The sequence below is a fragment of the Carcharhinus amblyrhynchos genome, chromosome 2, assembly GCF_965287045.1.
Source record: "Carcharhinus amblyrhynchos chromosome 2, sCarAmb.v2.hapA, whole genome shotgun sequence".
Classification (NCBI taxonomy): Eukaryota; Metazoa; Chordata; class Chondrichthyes; order Carcharhiniformes; family Carcharhinidae; genus Carcharhinus; species Carcharhinus amblyrhynchos.
Genome location: NC_137325.1, coordinates 53,164,936 through 53,192,123, shown reverse-complemented (window position 1 = coordinate 53,192,123; position 27,188 = coordinate 53,164,936). Strand labels below are relative to the sequence as shown.

Genomic DNA, 27,188 nt, shown 5'->3' with positions numbered 1-27,188 from the left:
CCAAGTATAACTCCCTCCCGACTCAACTCCTGACTTCCTCCCCCTCTGCCATCTGACCGGATCTGACACTCCCCCGACCCAACCCAAGTCTCTTCAGGCAGCACAGTGATTAGCACTGCTGCCTCTCAGCGCCATGAGCCCGGGTTCAATTCCAGCCTCAGGTGACTGTCTGTGTGGAGTTTGCACATTCTTCCTGTATCTATGTGGATTCCCTCTGGGTGCTCCAGTTTCCACCCACAGTCCAAAATGTGTGGATTAGGTCAAGTGGTAATGTTAAATTGACCATTAGTATCAGGAGAATTAGCAGGGGTTATGTGGGGAAAGGCCTGGGTGGGGTTGTTATCAGTGCAGGTTTGATGAGTCAAATGGTCTCCTTCTGCACTATAGGTATTCTATGGTTCTCCCACCTGGTTCTCCCCCAACCCATGTCCCTCCTCCCACTTCAATACTTGAAGCATATCCCAGACTCAACGTTGGCTCTATTCTCTCTCCACAACCCTTCGCCCTCCCATTTCCTGACTCACCTTAGACCCAACACCTGACTCCCCTTGTTCCACATCCCAACTCTCTTCTTCTCCCTTCCTTCCTTGATTCTCTTCCTCCTGGACCCATCTCGATTGTTCCCTAACTCTGACTCCCTCCCCGAACATAGAATCCATGCAGTGCAGAAAGAGGCTATTCGGCCCATCAATGTCAACTCTTCCCCCCTCACACTCACGACTCCTGATTCCCCTCTGACAAAACCTGACCCTGTCCAAATCCAACCCACGCAAGTTATACACTTACCTTCTCCCTAGATTATTGAAGACCTTTAAACTTACGATATGGAGGCATGTGTTTCTTTTCTGAATCTGAGTGGCTCTCGACAGTAGGCCTCAGAAATCCACTGCACAACACAGAGCTCAATCGGCCTGAGCTGGAAGGTCAAGCAAAGTAGGAGTGACTGCTTTTCAAGGCTTAGTGCAAGTGGGGTGGCAATCCAACTCAGCTGTCACTCCATTAGAAGTTATGGACATAGATGACCTACTGTTTTATATCAATTGTATAAAATATACAGCAATTCTAATATTGAACTTATGGTTTCTGATGTCACCAGAAGCTTTTATTTCAATTTTAGGTACCCTCTATTTAAATGCCGTCTAGTGGCACAACTTTGTTTTAGTGTGGTTGGTAAATTAAGGACATTCCTCAATAGCACCTTTATCACGGGTTGCTGAGTTTTTAAAAAACGCAAACTGCTATTTTCTTCCTCCTTCCCCGACCATTTCCTCAGGCACCTCTCATGGTGGTCTTCCCTTCACTGTCTCTCACACTCACTTCCTCCTACCCTGATCCTCCCATTCACCACTTCTCAAGCTCACTTCCTCACTCTCTGAGCCTTGGGCTCACTAATTCCCTCCCTAATACACACTCTCATCAGTAGAAGTGGCAGGCTAGAGCATCAGGAGAGAGAGTCAAGGAGGGAGAGGCAGCAAAGTGGGAAGGTCAGAGGAGGCAGTGAATTGGGAGGGTCTGTGGGGATGACTAAGTGGGGTGGTCGAGGAGGCAACAATTCGAGTAGGATGAGGAGAGAATTGGCAAGCAGGAGGCAAGAGGCAATTAGTGGGAGAGGCAGTGAGCTGGAAATAAATCGAAAGGTTTGAAACTAAGTTTCACTTCATAAGAGGATTTTTGGATCAATTAGATTCAATAGATTTTTTAAAAATTACAGATCAGGAACTGATCCCATTCTTATTGCATGTTTTGTTATGAGAAAGTGACTTTTGTTTGGCACGTTTTCATCTATTACACCTTTTTTAGGAACACATTAAGATTGCTAAACAAATGATAACTTGTAAGGCCTTGTATCTTGCTGCCTGTCATTTCTTGCATACAGCCTTCATCTATAGTGGGTCACATCTCTAAAGTATAAATTAAAATTTATGTAGTGAAATTATTATGCTGAATTGTTTCTGCTCCTCTTCTCCACAAGAAAGCAAAACAAAATTAATTCATCTTTATGGGCCTCTTCGAGCCCTGGTTCCTTTTGACACCAAGATTGGACTGGTGAAGAAATCACAGTAACTTCCATGTGTAAGCTGGAGATTTGGGGGGTTGGGGGAGAGGATTCTCTCCACAAAACTATCAAATTTGCATAAAAACTGGAGCAAATCGTGCTTTTTTTTCAGCTGGAGTTTCAAAATTAATCTCCCACCCTCTGTGCACTGTAGAGTGCCTCAGCATGAATCATGCTAAAAATCAGTGAGTGGGGCCTATTCCCCCTTGAGTGGCCAGCAGAATAGCACTGAGGGGCACTGCGCATGCACCAATATGTCAGTGCCGAGCACATGTGCAGTGGCTTGTCTGTCGGCCCCCTGATCGCTAGCCAGCCCTTTGACGTCCACGTCGCTGGCCCCCCAAACATGCCCAAGCTAATTTCAAAGCCCCCCCCTCATCTCACCTTGATGTCACTGTCAGCTCCACCACCCCAACCTGCACCCCTTCAGTCCAGCAAGGTTGGGCCTCCAGTTCCCTGCAAGTGGGGAGCTATACTAAATCCCATTGGAGTGAACCACTTCTGACAGGGTTAGAGGCTAGAGGGCCCAGCGATTTCAGTCCCGGGCCTGCTAATGCTATTTAAATAGCATTTAAATGACGATATGCATACTTTATGCAGCTGCACGCTGATTTCTGGCACAGAGCTAATGACGCCAAAAACCCAGCTGCCTGAGACGTGAGGAGGCCGTGGCGCCCAGCAGGGAGCCTGCAAAATAGTATCTGCTTGAATCAGCCAGCCCACTGCGCTACAAAGGCAGTGTAGTGGGATGGGAGAATCGCCGCCTAAATTTACATTCAGGCCTGATTACCTCGTCAGAGCCAAAACTGAACATTGGCAGTTGGCTTCTTGACTCCTCAAAGGGTAGTTTATGGTAGCAATGAACGAGTAAGCAGTTGAGAAGGGCATATCACTGTGGCTGTTTTAACTGCCTCCTATTAGGTTTCTCCCAAAAAAAGGCAAAATTTGTCAATTTTTCATCAGTTATATATCTTGTCACATCTAAACCATCTGTCATGATTATAGTGCAGAAGTTCCAGGTTATTATGGGTGGTTTATGCCATTGTGGACATAATGGAATTTCCTGAGATCTTTGTACTGTTTCACAGAAACCATTACCAAAGAAGTTGAGCGTCTACTTCTCATTATCCTGCATTTCATCTAAAGTAACTGAGATTGTGCTTACTGAATTAATGCCACTATAATTGCCGCAGCCTCTTACACTGTTGCAGAATTATTCCTGAGGATTCAGGATCAGTAAACTATTCAATCATTCAGGTCTAGAAATGTCATACAGATTATAAAGTTTTTTGTTAATTTTCCCCTGCCTAATACATCTATAGTTATTGATTTCAACCATGAAGCGCAGTGGAATATGGTCTGGGAAACAACTCGTTGTATACAGGCCCCTTTTTAAAGCAGATTAATATATTTATACACTGGTTTAAGACATAATTGTCAATTGAATTAAACCTTATCTGGACATTCTGTCTTCCATACTCTGATCCATTCCCACACTAAACAATTGGAGTCATTATTCCTTAATGCATACTTGTTAAATAACTTGTACCATTCTGTATTGGACTGTTGGGGAGATATAAAAATAACATTGGTGCTGTTGCTCCTAATCTACCTCAAACTTTGCTTGAGGTTTTTCTCAACAAATGGTGTATAAATTTGTTATTGGCGGTTCAGTGAATAGAATAACAATTTGTATTTATGGAGCACTTTTCATAATACATCGGAAGGCACTTCAAGTATATATTTTGAAACAATGGTGGCACAATGGCTAGCACTGCTGCCTCGATTCTAGCTTTGGGTGACTATCTGTGTGGAGTTTGCAATTCTCCCCGTGTCTGCGTGGGTTTCCTCCCAGTCAAAAGATATGCAGGTTAGCTGGATTGGCCATGCTAAATTGCCCCTTGATGTCCAGGTTAGGTGGATTAGCCATGGTGTATGTTCAGGGTTATGGGAGAGGGAGGGGGAGAGTTGGTGCAGTCTCGATGAGTGAATGGCTTCCATCTCCACTGTAGGGATTCCATGAAGATCAGAAACCAAGCCACATAGAGATATTAGAACAGATGACCAAAAGTTTGATTAAAGAAGTAAGTTTTAAGAAACATCTTAAAAGAGGAATGAAAAGTAAAGAGGCAAAGTAACTCAAAGGGAATTTCAGAGTTTACAGCCTGAGCAGCTGAAGCTACATCCAATATTGGTGGTATGATTAAAATCAGAGATGCTGACGAGCGTAAGTATTTAAAAGGGGCTACAATAGATTACAGGGATAGCAAGGGGTAAGGATATTGGGGAATTTTAAAGCAAGAATGAGAAGTTTAAAATTGGGACATCACTTAACCAGGAGCCAGTGTTGGTCAACAATCGGGAAATTTGATTCGAGTTGAAACACGGACAGCAGGGTCTTGAATGACCTCAAGTTTTTGAAGGGTGGACTGTGGGAGACAAGCCAGGAGAGCTTTGGGATAATCGAGTCCAGAGATAAAATAGGCATGGAGAAGGCAAGGCTCCAACTTATGGCTTTCACTTCCAGTACTACCATTGCAGCAAAATCAAGGCTAATTTTGCATCACAGTTAACGAAACAACTTATGATGCATAAAAACTGCTGTAATAGTTACCTAGACAATACAATAGGCTACTTTAAAAAAAAAATAGTTTTGCTGTAATGCAGAAACCCTTCAATAGCAGGCTGAACATCACTTTAATGCACTTATGGTTGTGGCTACAGTTTATTTCCGGCTGTTTTGTTATTCCAAATTGCTATCTGTGTCAAAATGCAAAAGTACTTGTATTTTAATCCTTTGCTGTGGCCATTTTGAATTAATTGTAGAATAATTATATTTTGTTTTATCTTTTTAAAAAGCAGAGAAAGCCACTGACTATGCCAATTACTACCAAGGATTGTGGGATTGCTCTGGAGATCGGTCCGATGAACTGTCTTTTAAACGTGGTGATGTCATTTATGTTATTAACAAGGTAAGCTGATGTATTGTATTAAAAGTAGTATCAATCACATTGAATATGAAATGCACCTTCTAAAAAGCATGTTGAACTTGTAGATTGCTGATGGGAAATGCAATGATGTACTCTTCAACGTATATGAGCATTGATGTACATTTTTAGATATGTTGATGTTTGTTTTTCAACATGTACATTATAGTTTGTAAAGAAAACATTTAAGTGGTAAAATGAGCATTTATATTACACAAATATTGCAATATTTATCTGGAATATCAGTTGAGAGTCAGAGGAAATCACGGAGAAAACTCTTCAATGCTTGAAATCGTGGCTCGCATACAGAAAGATGTTTGTGATTGTTGGAAGCTAATCATCTCAGATCAAGGACCTCACTGCAGGAGTTCATCAGGGTAACTATGGTTCAAAACATGCAAGGGCAGTGGGAGAATTCACCACCCCTCAATAGCCCCCAAAATGCCCTGAATTGGGGATGTCTTAAATTATAGTCTGGTTAGGATGCCAATCTCGTGGGGTTAGCTGCACTGTCAGTGGGTCAACTAGTTCACGGAGCAGTAGAAATATCTTAAATGCCCACTTCTTTGTTCTACTGGTTTGCAATCAGTTACATTACTGACACTACTCCTTGTGATCTAAATATACACGCGAGCACAACGGCCCCTCGAACCTGCTGTACCATTCAATAAAATCATGGCTGATCTGATTGTGGCCTCAACTCCACATTCTGCCTACCCCCGATAAACCTTTGACTCTCTCATTATTCAAGAATCTGTGTACCTTTCTCTTAAAAATATTCAGTGATGCTGCCTCCACTGAACAGAAGAACAGAGTTTCAAAGACTCGTAATCCTCCAAGGAAAACGTATTCTCTTGGTCGCCATCTTTAATGTCCACTTATTTTAAAACTGTGTCCCCATAGTTCTAGCCTCCACCACAAGGGGAACATCCTTTCAGCTTCATCATATCAAATCCCCTTAGGACCTTGTGCACGATCATCCTGATTGCACTAAGTGCTTCTGCCTGCAGGAAAACTGGAGTGTTTCCCATTGGCATTAGCAGCACCTGTAAGGTGGGATTCAACCACCTGATCAATGTAAATTTAGATGTTACGGAAAACAAACTGACCATCCCAGCTGTACAGAGAGATCAAAATGCCATTTTTAAAAGGCACCCTGATCTTAGTGTTCAGAGACAGCCACACCCCAGCCCCACACATGAAACAACTGAAAAGAAGGCGTCCTTGCTGACCAGGCGAGCATCCATAATCCCTCAGCATACTGCCTCAACCATTGAGAGAACGGGTCAACCCCTCCTCACTTCCCTTCCCTACCCCACACCACACAGGCATAAGGATAGCCCCATCTTTCTTTCACCCTCCCCCAAAATCAGAAAAAAACTCTGATATTGGGTCCCCTCAGGCCTGCCCCCACCTTCCCCATCCCTCCCCCGCCCTTAGGACCTCCTCCTTCCAGGTCCTACCCCTTGGGCAGCGCCATCTTGCACTGTCCGCTGATACAAGCACCCTAACAGCACTGTGGCAAGGTGGTTAGCACTGTTGCCTCACAGCACCAGGGACCTGAGTCAGATTCCAACCTGAGGTGACTGTGTGGAGTTTTCATGTTCTCCCCATGTCTGTATTGGGGTTCTTCTGGTTTCCTGCTACAAAAATGTGCATGTTAAGTGGATTGGCCACGCTAAGTTACCATGAAGTGTCTAAAGATGTGTAAGGTCGGTGGATTAGTTATGGTAAATGTATGGGGTTACATTTAGAGTGGAGGAAAGGGCCTGGGTGGAATTCTGTTTTGGAGAGTTGGTGCAGACGTGATGGGCTTTCTACATAGAGGGTTCTATGGTTCTACAGGCATCCTGATCTGGCATATTGGGCTGTGAGTGTGCTGGGGTGGGGAAGTGGAAGAAGGCAATTGTTCTACTCAAGTGGCCGTCTCTACCGTCAGGCTAAAGAAGGAGGCTTCCCTAAGAACCTGGAGGTTGGGCCTCCACAGCTGCTCACTCAACTCTATTCTTTTAGCACTGCATCTTTTTCAAGTCTCTGAGCCTTTTTAGAAAGCTCAAAACATTTAAAATCCTTTGCTTTCATTCTGTTTCACAGTTCAGTATCTTTAAGTAGCCTTTGATAGCTTAATTGGTTTTGAACAGCATTATCACTCATTTAACCTATCTATATCCCTTTGCAGATTCCCTTTTATAAACACTGCAGTTAGAAAAGAGGAACGGAAAGCACTTAGCTGCTTTGAAGTTGCCTGCAGCTGTCAGTTGGAACAAGGATGTTTACAACATTGTAGTTGGGAGCAATGGGGGGCATTTCAAATGCATTAAACCATGAAGGGAAAGATAAATTAACAAAGCTGGAAGATGCTGTCGCTCAAAAGTTTGTTATAGATACTGGACTGTGAAATTGAACGAAAACTGGTTTTCACAGGATTTCAAGGGATGTGTTGGAAGAGGGCTTAAATGTGGCTTCAAGGCCTCTAATGACATAATAATCAGGCTCCCACTGCTCTCAGGTTGGGTGAATCACAACAGAATTGCCACCGTTTGGAAATCCTGATTTTAGTGCCAATGCCCAATTCAGCCAACCATCTGAATTCCTGCCAGCGGCAAACGGAGTCTGTGAAATCTCCCTTTATACATTTCAATAAGATTACATCTCAATCTCCTAAACTCCAATGGATGCAGACCCAACCTGTCCAATCTTTCCTCATAAAATAACCCCCAATCCCAGGTATCAGTCGAATGAACCTTCTCTGAACTGCTTCAAATGCATTTATATGCTAAGGTTTTACACACTACTGTAAATGTGGTCCCACCAATGCCCTATACAACCCATACTCCCCTTGCAATAAATGACAACATTCCATTTGCCTTTCTAATCACTCGCTGTACCTGCATTCTAAATGTTTGTGATTCATGTACCAGGGTACCAGACTCCTCTATACCTCAGAGTTCTGTAATCTTTTTCCATTTAAATAATATGCTGTCTTTCTATTCTTCCTATCAAAGTAGACAATTTCACAGGTTCCCACATTACACTTCATCTGCCAAATTTTTGCCCACTCACTTAACCTATCAATATCGCTTTACAGATTCTTTGTGTTCTGTTCGCAACTTAATTTCCTTTTTATCTTTGTACTATCAGCAAATTTTGGAACAATGCATTTAGTCCCAAAGTCATTGATATAATTTGTAAATAGATGAAGCCCAAAAACTGATTCTTGTGGCACTCCACTTGTCTTATCTTGCCAACCTGAAGATGACCCATTTATGCCATATCTGGTCTAACATATTTACCCCCTTCACCATGAGCTCTTTTGCATAGTGACTTTTGATGTGGCATCTTGTCAAATGTTTTCTGGAAGTCTAAGTACAGAACCTCCACTGGTTCCACTTTATGCGCATTGCTTATTACTTCCTCAAAGGACTTCAATTTCCCCCACTGACTGCCTGATTGCAGTGAGATTTTCTAAGTGCCCCACTTATCCTCCTCCATAGTATACTGCAGCATTTTCCCTATGATGGATGTTAAGCCAAGTGGCCTGTAATTTCCTACTTTTTGTCTCTCTCTTTTGCTTTTGGAAGTCACATTCACTATTTTCCAATCTGATCGGGCCTTTCCAGAATCTAGGAAAGGTCCTTTCTCTCTATTGTACCAATGTCATTCTTAATGTACAGAGCTACTTGTCTGCCTTTTCTTAGTTTTTTGTCCTTCTGAAGTGTTGTCCTTCTTGAATATTAAAGTCAGTCTTTGTCATCTTGAAGCCAAGTCTCTGTGATGGCGATCAGATCCTACGTATTCCATTTGTGCTGTCAATTCATCTGTTTTGTTATGTATGCTATATGCATTTATATGCAGAGTTATTAATTATATCCATTTCTGATTTCCCCAATCTCCAGCTTTATTTGCTGGAGCACTGTTAGGTTTTTACCTATCCCCTCCTGAAATGCTCTGATCACCATCTCCCTCTCTGCTACCTTGCTCTTTTGCCATGTCTTCCCTATTGATCACATCTTCCCCATCGCTATTTGAGTGTCACAGAGTCATGGGGATTTACAACATGGAAACAGACCCTTTGCCTCAACTTGTCCATACCGCCTTTTTTTTAAACCGCTGAACTAATCCAAATTGCAAGCATTTTGACCCATCTCTCTCTACCCATCTTATCCACGTAACTGTCTAAATGCTTTTAAAAGACAAAATTATACCTGCCTCTCCTACTACCACTGGCAGCTGACACTCTGATAATGGGTCATCCAGATCTCTTGACAGATGCTGTCAGACCTGCTGAGGTTTTCCAGCATTTTCTGTTTTTGTTTCAGATTCCAGCATCTGCAGTATTTTGCCTTTAACATAGATTTCTTGGTGTTGGTTTTTGATATAGAGTTATATATAGTTTAATACATTTTCACTTGCATGGTCAACTCTGGTTTTTTTGGTGAAAATGCGTTCAAACTCAAAGTGGTGTGTACCGTATTGATTGTCTACTTTCTACATATTTTTGTAAATTTTCTCTCATGCTCGCGCTCTGCCTCTCTATCTCTCTGTTCTTTTTTCTTAGTTTTTTTACTTTATTAACCGCCAGGACATTGAGCTGGATTTTCACTCCTGAGTCTAGAGTGGGAATCAGGAAATTTCCTGGCTCACAACATCCTCGTGGAATAAAGTGCTCCAAAAACAGTGTATCACAGAATCTTTGACAATACTGAGACAGATCTTTAGATTAGTTAGGAGACCTCCAACCTCTGAAAGGTTGTCTTGGAAATCTGCATGGCTATGGATTCGGAACAGCAGCTATCATTTAGGAGTTAAATAACATGGTTGTTATCTCTCCAGCTGTCCTCACAAATTTTAATTAGTCTAAAGTACTCAATATTAACATTGGATGGTATGGGTTGCATAGAATTAAGGAAATCCATGAACAGGAGAAGGGTTGTTATAGGTGGGAGAGAGCTATGAGAAGGACTGTGTTATGGGAAGAGGTGCTGCGAGGGTAATAGAACAGTTTTCAACTCATCAGGAATGAACTGCTTAGCTAGCTGGAAGTCAGGAAAATTTGAAATCACTGAATTCCTTGCAAGTAAAGGTGTAGAGTTGCTAGCTTGAGGCTGCATAAGTTCAGGTGCTAATGCTACCGTATGAAGGAAGATTATTTAAAGTTTATTTTGTAGTGGCCAAGGAGGTTTACATTAATACTGCAATGAAGCTACTGTGAAAATCTCTTGGGTTGCCGCACTCCGGCACCTATTTGGATACACTGAGGGAGAATTTAGCATGGGCAGTGCACCTAACCGGAGCACCCAGAGGAAACGCACACAGCAAGAACGTGCAGACTCTGCACTGACAGTGACCCAAGCCACGAATCAAACCCAGCTCCCTGGTTCTGTGAGGCAGCAGTGCTAGCCACTGTGTTGCCCTGTAGCGATTCTATTGTAATGAATGCTGTTAATTGAATAATTTAATACTGATGAGTTTTATTTCATATGAAAGATGTGCATTTGTGTTATTTGATCCCAAAGTGTTTTAATTTGTGAATTACTTGAGGTGCAGTGGCTGTGTTGGAGACAAACGTGCAACTATTTTGCATATATCAAGATCCAAATAGTGATGAACGACTTGCATTTTTATAATGCTTTTCATGATCCCTTAGTACAAATCATAATACTTTATAGTTAGTGAAGTACTTGGGAAATGCAGTCACTGTTGTAATGAAGGAAATATAATGAAATAAATGATCAACTAATTTAGGGGAATCTGGGACTAGAGAGCATAATCTAAAAATTAGAATCAGGGCCTGAATTCTCCAGCTTTTCATGATGGTAGGATCCCCCTCTGGTTTCCTGCCATCATGGAGTGACATCAATGGGAACGCCCATTGACAGTGGTGGTACCAGAGAATCCTGCAGTCAGCAAACAACGTGCCACATTCCCCTGTGGGAAATACGCAACTGGGGAGACAGGAGAATCTTGCCACAAATCTTTCAGGAATGAAATTGGGAATCTCTTCTACTGACAAAGGGTGAAGGTTGGAAACCTCTTTTGCAAAAAAGAAATTGATGCCAGATCAGCTGTTAACTTTAAATATGATATTGCGATCTTAAATGTACTGAAAAGACTAGTAACTGTCTGGTTAAAATCCTCCAGCCTTGTGTATATACAATGAAAATGCACTAACTGTAACCTCACTAGTCCACTGTATTTAAGTTGATGGCATTTTGTATGGAAGTGTATGCAAATTATTTTGAAAAAAACTTTTGTCTCCATCTTATACCTGTTGTTTTCTTGTGTCAGTTTAAATACCATACTGTCTAGGAAATGAATGCTCATCTGTTGTGGCTTTAGGTTTAATGGAGGGATAGAAGGCACAACTTTAGTATGCACCCACTCTGCATGGATGGGCAGCTTGTAACAAGTAACAGCAAGGACATTGGCAGAGTGGTAGTGGCAAGAGGATGAATGCTGGCTTCTTGAGAGACAGTTGCTGGATTGTGCTCCTTAGAGCCATTACCTTTCCCTCTGGGCAGTGCCTCAGTTATCTTAATTTTCTGAAGGAGAGATTTCAGAACTGTGACTTCTGAAATCCCCTTTGAACATTGGTATCCATAGCCATGATGGCAACAGCTTGAGCTTGATGACAGCATTACAGTATAGCAGCATAAGATATTTGGTGAAAGCACTTGCTAAATGGTGGAAACTGAGTTATCTGCTATCAGACACTGGGCAAGATTCTGTGGTCTCCCCTCGGCAGGCAGCAGCGCACCGTTTGCTGCGGCTGGGATCTTCTGATTCCATCACTGTCAATGAGAATTCCCATTGAAGCCACTCCATGCCATCGGGAATCCCACAGCAGGGAGTGCATTGCTAGTGGGACTAGAGACTTCCTACTGGTGTGGATGACCACAGAATTCTGACTTACGTCTGTAGTTGGATGCATAATACATAGGAAGGATAGGCTCCATGTTCTGTACCAAGATCTATGTCAGTTTGGTGCTGGATTCCTCTGTGCTTTTTGTTAATAAGTTCAGGCTTTCTGCAGATTTCCTATTGAACCAAGTTTTTTGTAATTTCATAGAATCCCTGCAATACAGAAGGAGGCCATTTGGCCCACTGAGCCTGCATTGACAATCTCACCCAGGCCCTATCCCCATAACTCCGTGCTAGTGTCCCTGACACTAAGAGGCAACTTAGCATGGCCAGTCAACCTGACCTGCACATTATGGACTGTGGGAGGAAACTGGAGTGCCCAAAGGAAGCCCACACAGTCACTGGGAAAACATGCAAATTCCACACAGTAGATGAGTCTTCTGTAGTCTGGCTCATCGAAGCCCTCATCTAAGACCTCCGCAGCGAAATCCATGTGCAACCTCAGCCTCTGTACTGTTGTTGCCCGAGTCGCAGAGTACTGCACCTGCTGCCACACGGCGTGCAGATTTATATTGTATGTTTTTATGTTCTATCTTGTAAGATGAGCGCATTGCCAATGGCTGAGAGTGTGATTCCCAGCGGCACTGTCTTCTTCATCACACTGATCTTGATGCCGTTCCACCATCTGGCAGCTTGTACTTGTGTATCAGGCTCAAGGATACACTTGAGGGAGCAAATAAGATGCATATGCATATACTTGTAAGTCAGAGGAGATTGTGGTGTGAGGAGGAAGGAGGATTTCAAGGAAGTCCTCAATTGTTTCTGACTGGCTACTGGCCAGAGATTTAGCAAGGGCTGTTCTGATAATGGCTCCACAGTCTCCTCCATCAAGGTTAGAATATGCAGATATGCATCTCCTCTCCAGGTAGTTTCTACTGCCTTTTATTCTGCACTACCTTGTCCTGCAAGAAAGAGCGTGTCAATGATAGACAGTGGGCACAATCTTAAGAAAGTAAAATGTGGGTGCCAAATGAGGGGGGGAGGGATGGCATGGAACCTACATTTGCTCTGGGATCTCTCAACATATTGGTGGTTTCCTGCCAACTCCATCTCCACAGATTCCAGGATCCCCTAGACCCCATGGATATGATATTGGGATCACCTCCTCCCGCTAAACCGCGCCCCCTCCCCCAGCCCCTGCCAATTGCTCCCCGCTGCATATTTACCTTCCCACACCCCCTTCCCCAGCAGATCACCCTCAACCTCTTTCTCCCCCCTCCCCAACTCCCAACCACTTGCAGAGCTCCCCCCTTCCCTCCCAGCGCAGCTGAGTTTCCATGTTTCCACCCCATCCCTGCAGAGCTCCCCGATTGTTGACCTGATCTTTGGCTCTGCCCCCTTGGCACTGTCCCTGGCACAGTGACGGTAGCAGGTGGGCACAGCCAGGCTGTCACTGCTCCATGGGCACTGCTTGGCAAAGGGCTAGTACGGTCGGGGGAGGCGAAAAACTGGGCATGAATCTGATTTTTCATCTCCCGTCCGATCTTAGCATCTCACCTTGTTAAATGTAAGGTGGGACGCGATCGAAAAATTACAGCCAATATATTTATATGACGTGATTGTCATAGTTTAAAAAGTTGACTGTGTTTAAACTAAAAGATATGTGTATGTTTGTGAACCTTGCAAAAATGCTATTGAGGTGAGACACGTTAGGTTAAGTCCTGATTGGTAATGATTTCTGGTAGGTGAATGTGGTGATTTGAACTGGCTGAGGCTAAGGATCCAAACAGTAAAATGAAGATAGATTCGTAACTCATCCAAGGTCATTAATTTCTTGCACACAGCTTCTTGGCTCTTAGCTAAATGAGAGTGAGTTAATGTTAGCTTTGCCTCTGTCTCTGGAGGGCCTCCTGTTTCCCCCACGTGGATTTAGGGCATCTATCCTCCTACCTGTCTCCTCCACCAAGACCTCCTGTAGGGCATCAGAAAACCCGAATGCCTGTGCTATTCCAGGTTTACTATTGTGCTATCTTCCCCAGGTTAGATTCTGCAGATCATCTAGCACCTGCTCCAGCCACAAAGCTCCGTCCTTATAAGGTACAGACCAGCTTTAAGCAGTGCTGATTAACTTGAAATTGTGTTTGTGGGGCGACCGTTGGTGCATGCAGCAAATTAATAGCATGTTTATCACTGGCTGCATGCAGAAATCCTGCAAATGAACAGACAGCCTCACGAAATGTGGAGGAGAATCACTTATCAGGATCCCTGTGTCCATTTTTAGAGACTATCCAATTTAGATGCCTGTTGTCATTGAATAGTTACACTGCTATGGCACCATGTATTGAAACAAGCTGTGCTTTGCTATTAATTGCTACTGTCTCAGACTGATCAGTAATGTTCACAGCTTTGGCATTCTATTTGACCCTGAACAGTTAACTGTATTTTCACTCGCCACAAACTCCATTCATCTATCATCCCTGTGCTTGTTGACCTATATTGGCTTACAGTCTAACAATGCCTCAAATTTAAAATTCTTGATCCATTAACTGCATCCATTACAAATAATCTGGGCTGTTACCTGATCATAATGTAGATACGCACTCCAGTGAATGTTGAGGGGGGTGCTGCAGTATGAAACATATATTCTTGGTTAAACACAGATCCCAAATGACTGGTACTGTGGTATTGGTGGTGATTAGAGATGTAGCACTATTGGAGAATTCATCTGGTGCCCTGCCAGTATCCCTCAAACAGCAACATTGAAAAATGTTGATTAATTGATGATTCATCCAATTGTTGTCGGTCACATTTTGATTTGTATAAGCTTGCTGCTGGGTTGGTCTGTATAATTGTCACCGTATGGGAGGTTCTATGGGATACTTCCAAGGTACATAATGAGATGCTGTATTAATGTACATATTTTTCTTTTATTGCTGCTGAAGTGGCATAAGCATGAATTCTAACACGTGCAACTGTGTCATTGTGGGAAAGGATTGCATTATGGTAACAAAAGAGAGAAAATGGGAAAGATGAAATTAAATATCTTTTTGAACTCGAGATTTTTCTAGAGATTAGATTTGTCCATTAGAAAAAGCTGGTTATGTAGGGGATAGGAGAATACCTATGCTAGGGGTCACTTCCTGCATTGTTCAATTCAGCACTTCATAAGTGTCATTACATCAAATTTTGCTACCAAAGTATTGGTGAGGATATCATTTATGTATAAATGGTACAGTGTATAAGAGGCAGATATGTGAATAAATGCAGAAATCCACAAATTGCTATTTTGAATGTGTCTTTAAATTTGTGAAAATGCTATCTTGGTGTCTAACTCACCATTGAATAGCATGAAATTATTCTTATGCATTGTAGATACCAAGGTATGTCTTGGCCATTTCTGTTCATGAACTCTTTTAATAATGTGATAAATGCTCATGACTGACAAAACCTCTGTTGTATTGGAAAGAATCTTATACATTTGCGCTTTATCACTCTTTCAGGTTTTAATTTTGGAGATTTTTTAAAAAGTAAATTTTTACATTTTTACTTTCACTTAATCTAATCTTCCTGTCCTCTTTGATTCTCTTTCTGCCCCTGATCTGATATTGAATTTGTCTCTAATTCGTGCTCCTACACAGTCTTGAAGCATGTTTGGGTACATACAAGCGTAGACATTGGCCAGAATTTTCCAACTGATGTGCTGCAAGCAGGACGGAGAATTTGATGCTCAGCCACATCCCCATTGTCTACAGTAGGACCCGCGAATCCTGTTGGCGTGAACAGCCAGAAAATCCTGGCCCACATCTCTCAGCAAATAACATTTAAACGTATGTCTAGTGATTGAACGTAAGAACATAAGAAATAGGAGCAGGAGTAGGCCATCGAGCCCCTCGAGCCTGCCCCGCCATTCAATAAGATCATGGCTGATCTGATAGTGGTTCAGTTCCACTTACCGGCCTGCTCCCCATAACCCTTAATTCCCTTATTGATCAGAAATCTATCTATCTGTGACTTAAACACGTTTAATGAGGTAGCCTCCACTGCTTCAATGGGCAGAGAATTCCAAAGATTCACTACCCTCTGAGGGAAGAATTCCTCCTCAACTCTGTTCTAAATCGACTCCCCCTTATTTTGAGGCTGTGCCCTCTAGTTCTTGTTTCCTTTCTAAGTGGAAATAATCTCTCTGCCTCTACCCTGTCTAGCCTCTTCATTATCTTGTATGTCTTTATAAGATTTCCCCTCAGCCTTCTAACCTCCAACGAGTACAGGCCCAATCTACTCAATCTCTCCTTATAAGTTAACCCCCTCATCTCTGGTATCAACCTGGTGAACCTTTGCACTCCCTCCAAGGCCTTTCACAAATAAGGGGACCAAAATTGCACACAGTACTCTAGTTACAGCCTCACCAGTACCTTCTACAATTGCAGCAAGACCTCCTTGCTTTTATACTCCATCCCCCACGCGATAAAGGCCCACATTCCATTTGCCTTCCTGATCACTTGCTGCACCTGCAAACTGAGTTTTTGCGATTCATGCACCAGGATCCCCAGGTCCTTCTGCACAGTAGCATGTTGTAATTTTTCACCATTTAAATAATAGTCCATTTTGTTATTATTCCTTCCAAAGTGGATAACCCCACACTTGCCAACATCATACTCCATCTGCCAGATCCTTGCCCACTCACTTAGCGTATCCAAATCTCTCTGCAGACTTTCCACATCCTCCATGCAATTCGCTTTCCCATTCGTCTTTGTGTCATCAGCAAACTTTGTTACCCTGCACTCTGTCCCCTCCTCCAGATTGTCTATGTATTTGGTAAACAGTTGAGGCCCCAGCACCGATCCCTGCGGCACGCCACTTGTCACCAACTGCCAACCGGAAAAGCACCCATTTATTCCAACTCTCTGCTTCCTGTTAGATAGCCAATCCGCAATCCACACTAACACTTTACCCCTAACTCCGTGTACCTTAATCTTTTGAAGCAACCTTTTGTGAGGCACCTTATCGAACGCTTCTGGAATTCTTAAAACACCACATCCGCAGGTTACCCTCTGTCAACTGCATTTGTTATATCTTCATAAAAATCCAGTAAATTTGTCAAACATGACTTTCCCTTCATGAATCCATGCTGCATCTGCTTGATTGAACCATTCTTTTCCAGGAGTCCTACTATTTCTTCTTCAGTGATGGATTCCAGCATTTTCCCAACTACAGATGTTAAGCTAACCGGCCTTTTGCCTACCTCCTTTTTTAAACAGTGCCGTCACGTTAGCTGTTTTCCAATCAGCTGGCACCTCCCCAGAGTCCAGCGAATTTTGATAAATTACAACTAATGCATCTGCTATTACTTCTCCCATTTCTTTTAGTACCCTGGGATGCATTCCATCCAGGCCCAGGGACTTGTCTACTTTTAGCCCCATGAGCCTACCAAGCACTACCTCTTTAGTAATAGTAATCATTTTAAGGTCCTCACTCCCTACAGTCCCACGACCGTCAATTTTCGGTAAGCTATTTGTGTCCTCTACTGTGAAGACCGACACAAAAAAACTTCAAGGCCTCAGTCATTTCATCGTTTCCCATTATTAAATCCTCGTTCTTGTCTTCTAAGGGTCCAATGTTTACTTTAGCCACTCTTCTTTTTTATATATTTGTAAAAATATATAAAATTGGAAATATATAAAATTGGAGGAATTTACATTGACTAAAGATGTACATTAACCAGGTTGGCTCTAACAATATCCAGGAAGGAACAGTAAGAAGTCTCACAACACCAGGTTACAGTCCAACAGATTTATTTAGCAGCACAAACTTTTGGAGCACTGCCCTTTCATCACGTGAGCAGAGGATTGGGTTCACAAACAGAGCATATATATAGACACAGACTCAGTTTGCAAGATAATGATTGGATGGTTCTATTAATCACTAACTGTCCTGGTTGACACAATTCACACCCCTTTAACCTGTACTTAACCGTCTCTATATTTGCATTGTCTGCATCTGTAAAGACTAGATTACCTGTCAAGACTCACATTCCAACCATTATCTTGTAAATTGCGTTTGGTCCTTTATATGCCCTTTTTGTGAACCCAACCCTCCACTCACCTGATGAAGGGGCAGTGCTCTGAAAGCTCATGCTACCAAATAAACCTGTTGGACTTTAACCTGGTGTTGTGAGACTCCTTCCTGTGCCTGCCCCAGTCACACACCGGCATCTCCACATCAAGTCTCTAGGAAGTCCATTGCACGATGTGCACTGTCAACCAGCAAGCAACTTTTTTGCATGTTCTCTCTTCATTTCAGAAAACACTTTTCACTGATCCTTAGTGGAGACTGGTATCTTGGGTTATGATGACATATTTTTCACCTTGATGATCTTAAATAAGTCCAGTGGATTAGCAAGATGTACGTTTTGTTTCTCTACTGGTTGATACCTACTTGTCAAATAGGTTTAGTAGCCTCAACTCCGTTTCCAATGGACATATGGATGCTTAGCACAAATCGTCCACAATACAACATCATATTAGGAATCTCGAAGGTGAAAAGACTACAAAAGTAGAACTATTTCCAATGATGATGCCCTTCTGAGTGTGCGCTTTGTGAATATTATCTAGAGACCTTTGCAACTAATGTTGACACCAAGCAGTAAATTTAGCAAAACACTGATCCCAGCATGATGCCTAACTGACCAGTAGCAATTGGTCGTGGAATTAAGCTTATAGCAGTGGTGCAACCTGTGGCCCTGAAGACATTTTGTTGACTTGCTCTAGTTTCCATCTGCATAACTTTTTCATCCATCATTATAACTGAAGTGATAGGCGTGTGAATCAAGGGCACCTGAAGTGAAGTGCATGCTGATTGCACACAATGACTGTGACTGTTTGCATCCAATTAAGTATTTTGTTTTTACCACTTGAAACTGATAACAGTTTAATATATGAATGATTAAGCATTTTCTATAAATTGTCATGAAATATTTGACATGTATTCAATGTATTCATCTTATTCTAGGGTCATAATTTGTGGACATGCCTGATTTCAATCTTGCAAATCCACTGACACGAAGGAGGCACGCTGATGCCACCCATTCACTAGGCTGTTGCCCATCACATCCCTATGGTGAAACTTATCAACGACCTGCATTCCTGGTCTTTGAGATTGAGTCAGTAGCAGAATCTAACATTTAGCTATGATGTTAGTATTTGAAAGATTTTTCCTAAAACTATTTTTGCTATCAAATTAGTAATGAATAAAACTGCAGCTGAATTACATAGACGCTGGTTATCAAATAATTTGACTAATTCGCCACTACAAAATATTTGTAGGTTCAACCTATCGGTCTTCACTAACAACTGACATTTAACCTAGTTTGTTCCTGGCTACAAAGAATTCTATTATTTCATTCGGACAGCTGAGCTATTAACCACTGGAGCTTTCAAGAATGGAACAGGGCTACCAACAGTTCACACATTTAAAAATGTCTGTGTACTATTTGGTACTCGTATGCACTTGTCATTTAATTTACTTCTACAAGATTCAACCTGAGCAAAGACTGCAAATTGTAGTAATGTCAGACTTACGATTTACGCCACCTGGTGCACATTAGCCAGCTGTGTCATTAATGTGTTCTAAGGGAATCAAATGGAGGCGTAATATCACTCATTATGTTTGCCTCAGTTGAGTATTTGACTGTCTAATGTTTAAAAATCTAAACATTGTAGAAAACATTTTGAAAATTCTTAACAGTTATGAATTAAGTTCCAAAAGTGTAATTATTTGTCAGATGTTACTTAGGTCAAATACTGTGGTAAATCTGAGGATTTCTATTTTTACTGTATGCTGGCATTTGTGAATGAATTAAAAAGTATAATACTTGTTAAATTTAATCTTTTTCATCCAAACTTACATTAAAGTTTCTGTCTGTAAATAGAGAAATTTGATTTTTCTTTTGTTGCATTAACTGATGGTGGATTTTTTTTTCCAAAGCACAACATTCTGTCCGGGTGATTTTAAACTCATGGAAGTCTCTGATTTGCATTGCTAACCACAAACTGTGCTGTTGGAAAAGTGTTCATTGGCTGGTTAAATATTAGTAATGATTCACACCTATTTCAGAACCACGCACGTAAAAGTAATTTGCCTTAAAGTAAGCGACAGTACTAGCTATCATTACAATAATCGTGATTAAATACTTGTTCCAGATTACCATGAAGTAAAACAAATTCTGTATATAACTGATCACAGTTTAATCACCCATAGTGATTGATTTTAATTGCATTTTGAGGTTTCCAATTACATAAATAATAGCATATTACGTTTCAGGATGATGACATTTGTATTTATTCAATCAGACACATCGACAATTGGCTGCCACAGGGTTTAGTCTTTTGGCCTCAACTATTTACAATCTATATAATGACTTGGATGCAGGGATATATGGTACGATAGTCAAATTTGCAGGTGACATTAAAATAAGTAGACCAATAAGTTGCAATAAAGACCAAAGGAATTTACAAATGAATATGGATAGGTTAGGTAAACAGGTCAAAATTTGGTCAATGGAATTTAACTTGGATAAGTGAGGTTATCCATTTTGGTTGGAAAAATAGAAAGACAACTTATTATGGAGGGAAATTTCAGAGTGTTTTGGTGCTGAGGGACCTGGGTACCTTCGTGCGTTAATTGCAAAAAACTAGAATGCAGGTACAGCAAGTAATAAGGAGGGCAAATTGAATATTTGTATTTATTACTAAAGGAATCAAGTATAAAAATAAGGAAGTGTTGCTGTACTGTACAAGGTATTAGTGAGATCACACCTGGAGTATTGTATACACTTTTGGACCCCTTACTTGAGGAGGGGTGTAGTTGCATTGAAGGCAGGTCAGAGGAGGTTCACTAGATTGATTCCAGAGATGAGGGGTTTGTCATATGAAGAGAGATTGAGCAGTTTAGGCCTATACTGTCTACAGTTTGGAAAAAACAAGAGATCTAATTGAGGTATTTAAGATGATGAAGGGCATTGACAGAGTAGACATTGAGTGAATGTCTCCTCTTTTGGGCAATCTGGAGTGAGCGGCCATAGTTTTAAGAAAAGGGGGTAGCAGATTTAAAACAGAGATGAGGAGAAATTACTTCACTCAGGATTGTGAATCTGTGGCATTCACAGCCCCATCATCCTGGATGTCAGGGCACTGAGTAAATTTAAGGAGGTGATGGGTAGATTTTTAATTTGTGATGGTTTGAAGGATTATGGAGAATGGGAAAAAGCTTCCTGCTTAATATCTGTACATGGAATAAATCAATTTCACAATAATTTGCAAATTCAGGAATGATCTTAATATAGGGGAGGAGCTAAGCAGAATTTTGGCATCTCAACTTATGATGTTGGAGTGGGGCCAAATGCGAGACCCCGCTCACAGTGGGGTATTCCCTACGGGGAACTAGGTCCCTGCCAGCAGAAGCCATCGGCCCAAGAGGAAACTAGGCAGGAAAATTGTAACCCCTGTCATGACGAGACAAATTCCTGGGCGGTCTCAGGGTGGAACCTGTTCCTGGAGCAGAAGGAGGGGGTGAAGCCTGGAGTGCGGGTCGAAGAAGAGGCTGAACTGAGAGCCTCATGGAGAGAGAGGGAGAGCAGAGCAGTAGCAAGAAGCTGGAGCAGAAGTCAAGAACTGGCAAGTTGCAGCATTGAGAAGCCAAGGTCACAAATACAGCAGTCAGAAACCTCTGGTAGATTGGGCAGTAGAAATGCAGCAGGAAAACAGTTGCTGGAGACCAAGATGGACAGCTATGATAGGACCCCTGAGTTCAAGAAGCCACAAGGAGAGGGAGAAAAAGATCCCTTTTTTGAACATTGTGAAAATTAATTTTATTGGGAAGATTTTGATGTATGCCTTTCATCAAAAATAAATGTTTTGGTAACGATGCTCACTTCAAGCAGCTGCCTGACCTCACACCTGTGACCTTTCCAGCATTTTCAGGTTTTTGGTTGTTAAAATCCAAAGCACAACCTTATCTTCTGTCACTTATAGCAATGGGTGAGATAGCAACAGCAGGATCAGTCTGATACGAGATAACCACTGGCCAGTCAGACAACAGCCAATGGATTCACAGTGAACAGCTTTCTTGTATGTTTTTATGAGACAAGGTAAGCAGGGTCAAAGGTCACAGGAAATTTATAATAGGAACTCCACCATATGAATTGAATAGTCTAATGAGTAAAGATCAGCAATTGCAGTCTTAACAGTATCATAGAATAGTACAGCACAGATACAGGCCCTTCAGCCCGCAATGTTGTGCCAAGCTATGTCCAAATCCAAGATCAGGTTTTCCCACTCCCTGTAATTCTGGTGTGCTGCATGTGCCTATCCAATAACCGCTTGAAAGCTCCTAAAGTGTCCGACTCCACTATCACAGCAGGCAGCACATTCCCCAACTCAACCACACTGAGTGAAGAATCTAGCTCAGACATCCCTCCTATATCTCCCACCATAAGAACATAAGAAATAGGAGCAGGAGTAGGCCATCTGGCCCTTCGAGCCTGCCCCGCCATTCAATAAGATCATGGCTGATCTGTCGTGGCTCAGTTCCACTTTCCCGCCCTCTCCCCATAACCCTTGATCCCTTCTCTTATCAAAAACCCATCAACCCGCTTCTTAAAAATATTTAGCGAGGCAGCCTCCACCACTTCAACGGGCAGAGAATTCCAGAGATTCACCACCCTTTGAGTGAAGAAGTTCCTCCTCAACTCCGTTCTGAACCGCCCCCCCTTTATCTTGAGGCTGTGCCCCCTAGTCCTACTGTCTTTTTTGAGCGGGAAGAGTCTTTCCACCTCTATCCTATCCATCCCATTCATCATCTTATACGTCTCAATGAGATCTCCCCTCATTCTTCTAAACTCTAACGAGTACAAGCCTAGTTTATTCATGAACCTTATAGTTATGCCCCCTAGTAACAGCTATATCCACCCGAGGAAATAGTCTTTGCACGTCCACTCTATCAGTCCCCCTCATCATCTTATAAACCTCTATTACGTCGCCTTTCATCCTCTTCTGCTCTAAAGAGAAAAGCCCCAGCTCCCTCAACCTTTCCTCATAAGACTTACCCTCCAAACCAGGCAGCATCCTGGTAAATCTCCTCTGCACTCTCTCCAATGTTTCCACATCCTTCTTATAGTGAGCTGACCAGAACTGAACACAATATTCCAAATGTGGTCTCACCAACGTCCGGTATAGTTGCAGCATAACCCCACGGCTCTTAAACCTAAACCCCCTGTTAATAAATGCTTACACACTATTAGCCTTCTTCATGGCTCTATCCACTTGAGTGGCAACCTTCAAGATCTGTGGATATGAACCCCAAAATCTCTTTGTTCCTCCACATTCCTCAGAACTCTACTGTTGACCCTGTAATCCACATTGTTTGTCCTACCAAAATGTATCCTGGTGGATCTGGAGCATTGGCCACAAATGCTTATTGTATCCAGTTTGTTCTACTGAGTTAAACTTTTGTATTAATGTTTATAAAGATTTGATGCCAGTGGAATAAAGAATCCTGTTTTCTAATTTACAAACAGTCATTGTGCTTGAATCGCACGCAACGTTATTTTGAATGAGTTTGCTTTCATCTGTGTGAATTGGCTTTCGAATATTTGTCTCGCATATGTTTCCTGTCATTCTATTTTAAACCCATGTTCTGATGTGCTTATTATTATTTACATCTTTTCATTGACTTCCACAAATTTCTACTTTTTGTTTGCGTGTTTTGCAATTTAAAATAAGCAGGTATTATTTTAACAAAAGTTCAAGGAGCTATGCAGAAACTATATCCAGATGTGGAGTAGTGATACTTTGAAAAATACGAAATTGAAAACTTAACAAACACAAATTGTAATGATAAAATCCATTTTTTGTACTGCAGTTTAATTATACTCAAGTTGTGAGCCTAACGTGTCTATACTTTTTATAAACCAAATAGTGATCCTAATGGGAAGTTGGACTGGAATGTAACATATGCCCAAAACATCCGATCTTCAGATGGTTATACCCCAGATAAATCCCCCACAATGAGCTGGGGCACCCCTCTGAGGTCCGAATGCACTGACTATGCAGGGACTGTCCTGGAAGCTTGGACTTCCAATGGGCAATTACCCTGCATCTGGAATTCTCCTAAACTCAGTTATTGTTGGAGATTTTGGATGGTTCCAACTCACTTACCAGAATGGTCACTAAAACATAGTTAGAAGGGTTAAAATCATTTCTGACACCTGAACCTATCCCCACCACTACTCATTACTGAACCCTCCCCCTCTCCCCCTCTCCCCCACACCTGAGTACTCTTCTGACTCCCAACTACCTGCTCAGACCACCTGACTGCCTTCCAACATCCAACTATCCCAGAATGCCCCGCTGAACCATCTGATTACCTCTGACCTCACCCATCCACCTGTCACACTACTCTGTCACCCACACACCTCCCACCCTATTCTCTCATATGCATTTATCTGCCACCCTACCCTTTCACTCACCAATTTATGTTCTACCACCTCATCCATACCTACCAAACTACCGCCTCACCCAACCATCTTCTGCCCTATCCCCTTGCCTAGTTGCCTTCCACCCTACCTCCTCATCCACCTATCTGCCATGCAGCCCCTCACTCACCCACATTATTCCCTCAGCTTTGTACCTTTCATCCTATTTTCTCACACATCTGCCATTCTGCCACGTCATACTTGCTCATCATCCACCCTACCCTTCCACCCACACCTGCCATCCTAGACCCTCATACACCCATCTTCCATTCTGCAAGATTGGAAAATAGGAGTGAATGATTGCTGCTATTTGGAAGATTCAAACCATAAATTCAGTCAAAAAGTAGAGACTGTTTTTATAAGTTGAGGCACTTGTTTGCACGTTGTTATATCACTCAATGTAAGATTATTAATATCAAAAGCATAATTGTATTATTGGTTAGTGGCACTGTTTAATGATGTGGGTTAATTACCTTATTTAAATTAATTGCATGCAGTAAAGTGGAATAATCCTCTTTTTAAAAAGAGAACACAAGGTATTTTTCCAAATGTTTGAATTTAACTAGATACTGTAAATGGCATTAAACATGCTATTGTAAACTCAGGAAACAGTTTGCCACTTTAGTGAAATCAATCACTGATTGACTGGGTTTGTCTTTGCACCCTCCAGAACTGCGGTTAGAAACAATCTGGTTATTACAGAATCACTGTTCGTCTCTCAGGGATGACAACCCCTCCCCCCCACCAAATAGAAAAGAGCAAGGTAGCTTCAGTTATGTTTTCATACATCTCTACTGGTCTGAAATTGGTAACTTCAGCTGATCTTTGAACTAATTTGTATGGCACCAATTTACAAGCAGTATAATCCAGCATCACATAAGATTGCAATCATTGAAAGTTTCAAGAACTGAATGGGTAAAACTTTCCTATGGCACTACACTGCACTTAAAATCTGTCAAACCTCTACCTTCTTCCACTCATGAGTCATCCAACTGACATGTTAACTATGTTTCTCCCTCCACAAGTGCCATCTAACCTGCTGAACATCTTCATTTTATGTTTTTATTTTGGGTATTCATTATTTAATTCAGGATCGGGTATGACTTTGTACAGATTGTAGTTTTTTTATTTCAATAAGTTATTGTTCAATACTTGAAGAATTTAAAAAATCTTCAGTTTTATCTGGAATTTCCACAGTTTTCCCAATCTTGCAGCTTGGAACCTGGACTAAGGACATAAATAGCTATATGCTTTTTTGATGGTATTCAGCCGAAGTTAGTGTGTACTTGAGAGAATAGCATAGAAATTTTAAACCAAATGACAAGAGTGCGCATAGTTTGACACAAAATTAGATATTCCATTTGGAAGTTCTCAAAGATTGTGTTGTGGAAATGAAAATATTAATTTGATCAGCTGGGCATTGGAATGGATGCACATTCTTAGGCAGTGTGACATGAATATTTGTTCCTAACCTCTCCATGCTTGTGCAATCCATATTTACTGTGTCCATGGCATAATAGAATGATGTGGATGTGCTGGCGTTGGACTGGGGTAAACACAGTAAAAAGTCTGACAACACCTGGTTTTAGTCCAACCGACTTATTTGATAGTAAATGCACAAGCTTTCGGGTTAGTCCCTTCGTCAGGTGATTCACTTTTTACTATAATAGAATGATACAGCATAGAAAGGAGATCTCACATTGCCTGTTCCAGCTCTTCATTGTTCCCTTGCTCTTTCCCCCTGCCTTCAAGTATTTCATCAATTCCATTTTGAATGTTATTAATGGAATTGCTTCCACCACCTTTGTGTGTACAGTCGTATACCTGAGGAACACAACTGAATGTCTGCCTCCAATTTGTAAATCAACAACTTACTACTTTATTTTCCTTTAGCCAATTTATCTCCTTGCTTTTTAATTCCATGGGCTTCAGTTTTGCTGATAAACCTGTTATGTTGTAGTTTGTCACATGCCACTTGAAACTCCATATGCAGAATACCAACCATACTACTCTCATCAAACCTCTTCATTGTTTTAAAGAACTCAAATCATGTTAGACAAACATGATCTTCCTTTAAGAATTCTCTGCTGGCTTTCAGTTATTGACCCACAACTCCAATTATTTTCTCTAAACATTTAAGCACTTGGGCTGACAGGTCTTTAATTGTCAGGTTTACACATTCCCTTTTTTTTTAGGAGGGCTGTAAAGTTTGCAATCTTCCATATCTAAGTGCATTGAAATATTTTGATTTTTATAATTTCCACCTTTGCTTTTCTTAGTAATCTAGGATGCATTTCATCTGGATCAGTTAACTGTTATACTTTGAGCACTACAAATCTATGATATAAATTCTCTTTATCTTATCTAATATTGCTGCTACCTCCTCTCTACTGTTACATCCACTTCTCTAGTGAAGCCAAATACAAATTATTTATTTAATATCTTAATCTCCACAAGCAGACCTCCTTTTGATCCCTAATCAATCCCACCATTCCTTTACCACTTGTGTTTATAAAAAATGTTGCAGTTGCTTTTTCACATTAACTGTTAATATATTCTTACACTCTGGCCTTGTTAATCTTATTCCTTTTTGTAAATCTCCTCTATTTTCTTTAGCTTGTTTCTCTACTGCACAGTGAACCTTATAATTGTCATAATTCCCCTTTCGCCTTGCTCATTTACCTGCAAAACGTTAATCATCCAAGGAATTCTAGCTTTGGATGCTCTTTGTCTCCTCTTTACCGGGATATGTCTG

At 41.6% G+C, this 27,188-nt stretch overlaps 1 protein-coding gene across 2 annotated transcripts in view; it reads left to right on the top strand.

Moving 5' to 3' along the window:
• The window catches only part of skap2 (src kinase associated phosphoprotein 2), a 298,277-nt gene that overhangs the window by 232,781 nt on the left and 38,308 nt on the right, over positions 1-27,188 (top strand). Inside the window, exon 11 of one of the 2 annotated variants that reach the window (XM_080205649.1) lies at positions 4,919-5,028. In XM_080205649.1, the coding sequence (XP_080061775.1) occupies positions 4,919-5,028 (110 nt within the window). Of the gene's footprint in view, positions 1-4,915; positions 5,029-27,188 lie in introns of both variants that reach the window. The other variant, XM_080205640.1, reaches the window with a different exon arrangement.